General features: G+C 41.7%; 2 protein-coding genes across 3 annotated transcripts in view; both read right to left on the bottom strand.

The window, feature by feature from the left end:
• Window positions 1–1,033: 1,033 nt before the first annotated feature.
• LYRM2 (LYR motif containing 2) lies at window positions 1,034–2,619 on the bottom strand. The gene is made up of 3 exons (XM_059177087.1): window positions 2,507–2,619; window positions 1,805–1,945; window positions 1,034–1,367 (listed from the first exon to the last, which is right to left on the bottom strand). Exons 1-3 carry the CDS (start codon window positions 2,549–2,551, stop codon window positions 1,287–1,289), a joined length of 267 nt encoding a protein of 88 aa, XP_059033070.1. The 5' UTR covers window positions 2,552–2,619; the 3' UTR covers window positions 1,034–1,286.
• A 2,271-nt stretch (window positions 2,620–4,890) lies between these two features.
• MDN1 (midasin AAA ATPase 1) overlaps window positions 4,891–6,406 on the bottom strand; it is a 172,411-nt gene continuing 170,895 nt past the window's right edge. For both annotated transcript variants that reach the window (XM_059177084.1, XM_059177085.1), the window contains exon 102: window positions 4,891–6,281. In XM_059177084.1, the coding sequence (XP_059033067.1) occupies window positions 6,093–6,281 (189 nt within the window). In that variant the 3' untranslated portion in view covers window positions 4,891–6,092. The remainder of the gene's footprint in view (window positions 6,282–6,406) is intronic.

The raw sequence follows: 6,406 nt of genomic DNA, 5'->3' as shown, positions 1-6,406 counted from the left end.
AGTTTCATCCCGATGTTGTTGCCTCTTCTTTTTAGTAAGTGCCTCAATGTGTTCATTAAAGCTTCTGTCTCTCTTCTTTCCAAAAAAGATATATATTCCCAGTGATGATGTTTTCAGAGAATCCTTGGATGACCGGATCATGACCCATCTGAGGAACCTACCTCAACAACCCTCAGTAATGCAGGATTTTTTCAAGAAAGGTCCAGGGCATCTCCTGAGGTCAGTATACTTCCATACATCTCATACAGTATGTTTCTTAAAATATTGACTTACACAGTATTCTATGTCAATTCTACATCAGCCAAAAAATCCGTAAAACCTTTACTGAAGTATAACTCATATATCATACATGCAAAATATACGATTCAATGGACTTTAGTATAATCAGAGTTATGCAACCAGGAGCCCCACTGTAACTTTAGAATGTTTTCATCACTCAGAAAAGAAACCCCATATCCATTAGCAATTACTTGCCATGCTATCCACACAGCCTAGGGCAACCAACTATTTCTTCCTATTTTAGATACTTCATATAAATGGAATCGTACAACATGTGATCACTTGTGACTGGTCTCAGGTTCATCCATGTGTAGCAGACATGTTATCAGTACTTCATTCCTTTTTATTGCTAAATAATATTCTACAGACATCGTATTTAATCGTTTCTTAGTTGATGGGCCTCTGGATTGCTTCTACTTCTTGGCTATTATGAATAATGCTGCCATGAATATTCCCGTACAAGTTTTTTATAGAAAGATTTTCAGTTCTCTTGGTTATAAACCTAGGAAGAAACTGCTGACTTGTGTGGTAACTTAATCTTTGAAGCAACTGACAGTCTGTTTTCCAGAGTGGCTGTGCCATTTGATCTTCCCACAGCACATATGAGGGGTCCAATTTCCCTACATCTTTATCAATATTTGCTACTAACTGTTTTAGTTATAGTTATTCCAGTGGAGGTAGTTACTGTTTCAGTGTGGTTTTTAATTTGCATTTCCCAGAGGGTTAATGATGTTGAGGATTTTAAGTGCTGACCACTTGAATTGCTACTTGAATTGCTGACATATCCAAAAACATTTGCAAAAACATGTTCAAGGGTATGTTTTTCAATGTTAAGGCGATTGTTCTGATGTGCTTTTGTTTGCTCTGACATGCCGTGCTCTGTATTCTGATATTCTCCCAGGTACTGAACAGTTTGACTTGCTTTTAGGTTGCCCATCATTGAGTCTAGTCAGCTCAACGATACACATGGAAACTCTGAAATTCAGTCTTTCAGAATAATGCTACAGTTAAGATTTTGCCAAAGCAAGGGTTTTTTCTAACTCTTTGAGCTGCATATTGCCTTGAGTAATCATCATCCGGATTGTGTCCTGTAGAAGAAAGTGAAAGCTGGTCACTATTTTACTTGGTTACACTAGGTACAGCTCTATCATTTCATTTGTTAGGGACCAACACAGAGAACTGGAGCCACTGTGTATTAGGAAAACCCCAAACTGCACAGTGCTTGGCATGCTTTCATAAACCCCAGTCATCATACTTCCCAAACCATCATGCTGTCTTATCTACAATCTTTTCACGTGTGTGTATGTAGATCTGATTTAACAGAAAAGTTAGGTGATGATACTGTAAAGATCATAAAATTTCAAATATCATTTGAGTGGAAAATTGGTAACATTAAAAGGAATGATGAAGATGTAGATACATCTCCATGATCCTTATATTCCAAAATGTCTATTAAACTTAAAAAAAAAAAATTCAACTAACACAAAACGGTCAGGGCTTGACCTCACCATGATCTTGTTCTCACCTCTTCAGTGGCACTTTTATTTCTTTTGAATTCTTCCCTTGCCCAGTCCTTCAGGTATTTGCGGTCAGAGTCATTTGGAACTTCCCGAATTGCTTGCAAAATCCTTCTGTAGAGAAGGAGAACTTGTTGCCTTCTCATGAACTGTAGAGAGGAGGAGGAGAAATGCCAATGACAACCGCAAACTCTACAGCCCAGAGGGCTGTACTTTGGGAAACCAAACAAAAGAGATGACTTCTCTTCGGTCCTCAGTTTTGAAAAGGACAACGAAAAACTTCCCTTTTAAGAAAAAGGCCGAGAGTGTATTTGGGCTTTTTGCTTACTTTTGTCAAACCTCAGAACCCTTAACATCAAGAGATGACCACTGAGCAGAGAAGAGACTACCAGTTACTAGAGGCTGTAACGACAGTAAAGCACTTTTTTTTTTTTTTTAAACCAACGCAGTTAAAATTCTTTGGCGATCTCACTCTTTACCATAGCTCTCAGGCTTCACCGTGGCCGAGGCATCCAAGTTCCAAGATCTCCACAGCCCGCCCTCCTCACGAACCCAGCCAGGGCCAGAGGGCAGCTCCCTCCTCCGCACCCCCACAGCGGGCTTCCGCACCGGGAAGTCCCGCCCCCGCGACCCACTCCGCAAAGTGGGGTGGATAACGGAGATCAGATCAAGGAAAGCTGCCCTACAAGGCTGACAAAAACGGGCGCTACCTGCTTTAACGTTAGTGTCGCCGGGGGTAAGCGGGAAGGAGCCATTTCCTCCAGGTAGCACCGGTCTCCGTAGAACTCCAGTGCGCAGGAGCGGAAGTGGGCGCGTAACCAGGGGCGGGGCTAGCCTGGTTTCCCCGGAGACCGGCGGCTGGTTACAGTTGGCCGCAGAATCACTTAGTCTGTTTGAACTGAAGCTATAAAGCTTTGGGCAGTTTTGTCCTAGAATACACTTTCTGGGGGTTGCGAGGGGGATAGCAGTTCTTGCGTCACAAAGTTGTGATAATAGGAAGGGTAAGGCAACTGGCCCAGTTCCTGGCACTGGTTAAGTTAGTGAGGGGTGAAACCGTGTATTCCCATTGAACTTTTTACATTTGCATAGTTCGAAATAAAATTTTTAATGTTTAATGTTTGTGTCCTGTTCTTTTGTCTTTTTTTCCTTGCTTTCATCCTGGTCATTTGTTTGCAACCATTTCCCTCATGGTGGCATCTTCGTGGTTGCCATTAGTTATGTTCTTAACAGAACTTAACATTTGTTGGTTATTTTACCAACAAAAGCGGGTTTACTTGGGAATAGAGAATTGCAGTTGGGGACATGCAAGCTATGGAAAAACTACAGGCCAGTCTGATAAAGGAGAGGAACTTATTTTACAGAAATGGCAGTTGAGAAGCGGTTGTTTTGAAAAGTCCACTGGGAAAAAGCAAGATGATTTTTCATGGAGTTAGTTGCAAGGGTAGCTGATTTCTTGCACACTGCACCTCTCATCTTTTTCCCTCTTGGGGCCTGTAATTGTTTCTTAACTGTTGACCTGCTGGGACCTATAACTGGCACGTCTGTGTCATTCATCACTCTTCCTGGAAAGGACACTGAGTGGTTGGTCCAGCTTTCCTTTCTAGTCTCCCAACTCTACTTCAATGAAGTTTCCCTTTATTAATTTTCTCATTAATTCTGAGGTTTTAAATAGCTGCTCCATTGTAGTTATAACAATTTTGTATCACTAGTAATGAGGAACTGAATGTCCCCACAACTTAAGCTTTTATTTCCTCATAATTGTTTTATCCTCCCAACACACACATGCCCTTAATTTATGTAAGTACGTAGGGTTGGTGAATCTTTGCTATAGTTTGTCAAGTAGAATTTTCTGAATTGCAGCCAAAAATGTTCATTTGGTTACCCATTTACTGAGCATTTACTTGATTGCCCACTTGCTGGAATCCTTTGGTGTTCCTTCTTCCTAGTTGTGTCGTTTCAGCAACCTCACCCTCTCCTGGCCTCCTTCCTCATCTGCAAAGTGAAATGCAATCTACCTCACAGTTGCATTGGGCATAATGCACTGAGAACAGGACCTGCCACATACACTCCCAATGCTTACCTTTCTTGAACATTACCAGGTACTGTATGGGTGATGCTAACTATGCCTACTTTTTGAAGTTTTGTCTAGTTGGCAATAACAATTCTTATAAAAATACATGAAATAGCCCTTGCCACCCACTTTGTGAATTCTCATGACTGGTCCAGTTACGGTAATCAAGGTTTGTATTCTAATTTTGTATGTCTTGTTTGCCTGTTCTTTAAGAAAAGTTTTTATATTAGCTTTACAAAGTTTCTATATAAGTAATGTATTTTTCTTTTGAGGCTTTCAATTTCAGTTTCTCCCCTAAAGAGCTTTGCAATCCTACATTATTGTCTTCATTGTTAACTTTTAAAATATTTACTCCACCTAGTTTGCTTTATGGCTTGATGTGGATGTCTAACTTTTTTCCAATTGCTACACTAATTTTGACAACATTTATTAAATCTTTCTTCTTGGGCTTTGCCCATTAAGGTAGTTTTTTTAGGGTCTGAACAAATTGTTTGGGGTTATGTCATGTAACCCTAGAATATTTTATTATTTGGCAGGACCAACACCCAGTAGTTTCTTGAGAATCTTTTGTATCCTTTCCCTCCCCTTTCCCATCACAGCACAAGCTGAAAAGAATACTCTTGGGTACCTGCTGGGAAGCTCCAGCTTACCTACCACAAGGTAGATGTGGTAGACCACATCCTGGTCAGAATGGTGGTATCTTTCCCTACCTGACCCATCACAGAGGGCTACGGCCAATGAAATGTGAGTGGAACAAACATGTCATCTGGAGCAACATCTTCGCAAGCCAGTGTGTTTTTCACCAACTTACCTTTTCCTCTGCCACGAGGCCAGCACGTGGCAGCTCAGCCACTGTGGACATGAGACACAAATGAGAGACCCTTGTGGCAGTAAGCCATGGACCTTGTGCGGGCCAGGGCAGCCCAGTGTAAGCCAGGGACAGCCGACTGATGGAGCAGGCAAGATCGTCCCCTAGCGTACCTTTTACACACCTGTCATGTTCCCATTCAGAAGGGTCACAAGTTATATCAACAGTGGTATATATTTAATAATCTTCAGAATATAAGCTGCATAGCTTTTTAGAATAAAAAATGATATAACCTCAGGTACATGCTTTAGGACACTTGGTTAAACAACAAGCAATTTGTCTTTGATGACCACCTCAAAGTGTGGTAAACTTCACAGTGTAACTTGAAAACAAATGTGGAGATAGACAATTATATCAGGGCATGTTGTCTACAAAAGAACATTCCAACAACTTAAATAGAACACAGCACATAATTTCAAGTATTCAAGCAGTGCTTTCTGACCAAGTAAAAACCGTCTAAAAAACATTGATGTATTATGACTGGGGAAAAGAAATGTAGCTGCTTAGTTTTTCTAAATACAGCATTTCTTTTCCAGAATGGGGCTGGCTCAGTCCAGTTTAAAAGCAGTGGAGGAATGATTCTTCCCCTTAATTGCTACGGAAAAAATAAAATAAAGAAATAAATACAATAACAGGGACTGTGGCACAGAGAGAATGAGATACCTAAGGGACAATCAGCTTTCCATCATTGCATAGTCTCCCGAAGCAGCAAACGTGAAGGACAACAGAAAAGCCACTTCATTTTTATACCATCCAGGAAGAACACATATACCCCAACGTTCCTACCCTCAAAGAGAAGGCAGTTCCTGTCACATGAAACGCAGTGAGAAAACACACACCCTCAGGACTCTAGAAAGGGGCCGCTCAGTGTCTTTTGGCAGCACAACAATACACACTGTGGGCTTGAAGGTGGAACCTTAGAGCAGGGTCAAAAGGGCAGCTGCCTTTAGTCCTTTGTCCGAAGGACTGGAATCGTCCCATTCTCCTAGCAGCTTCTCCAGGTAGGTGTTCAGGGGTCCTGTGAGGAGCAAAAGTAGCTGGGCCCAGGCCTCCTCTTAGGCTGGGCCTTCCAAGACCAGACACAACCACTGAAGTTCCTTCACTGTGACAGCTGGAGCCCAGGCAATGCAGATGGCCCAGGCTCTCTCTAGCTCAGAAAGCACAGTGTAAAACAAAATGTAGATTGTACTCAAACTTTGTCATTATTAGGTGAATTTTTATAAATCAGACAGATTTAAGATAAAAAGCGTATTTTAGAGCTGCGAGTTCAGAAGCACTTGTCCAAAAGAGGGAGCACCTGGCCAAAGGCGCCGCAGTCTGACCATGGTTTAGTCTCATTTGAGACTGTGTTCCTTCTCTATGGGTGGTCGGAGGCTGCCACCAACTCAAACCACTGCCTCAGAGCATCGCTGAGCGTCTCAGGGAGCGCATTCACATCACGAAGAATGATATAGAAGGGGAATGGGAACTCTTCCATGTAGGATCGGATTTCGGGCATCTCTCCGGGTCCTTTAAATATTGGCACTTTAATGTCCAAGATAGAATCCTGTCAACAGAAAACATTTTGAAATTAATAAAACGGTAACCTTAACTAGTTCTTCCCTGATCTCTTTCACTAACGATCTTTAGGTCTCCTATATCAAGTCTGCTAAAGCTTTTATTGCCTAGCTT

The sequence above is a fragment of the Mustela lutreola genome, chromosome 6 (genome assembly GCF_030435805.1).
Source record: "Mustela lutreola isolate mMusLut2 chromosome 6, mMusLut2.pri, whole genome shotgun sequence".
Taxonomy (NCBI): domain Eukaryota; kingdom Metazoa; phylum Chordata; class Mammalia; order Carnivora; family Mustelidae; genus Mustela; species Mustela lutreola.
This window is presented reverse-complemented; position numbering and strand designations above follow the sequence as displayed.

Excerpts from the sequence above, each read along its gene's own strand:
- LYRM2 (XM_059177087.1), bottom strand. The coding sequence starts at position 2,551 with ATGGCTCCTTCCCGCTTACCCCCGGCGACACTAACGTTAAAGCAG. Across the intron at positions 1,946-2,506 it reads CGACACTAACGTTAAAGCAG|TTCATGAGAAGGCAACAAGT; the intron begins GTAGCGCCCGTT and ends TCCTCTCTACAG. Across the intron at positions 1,368-1,804 it reads ATAAAAGTGCCACTGAAGAG|GACACAATCCGGATGATGAT; the intron begins GTGAGAACAAGA and ends TTTCTTCTACAG.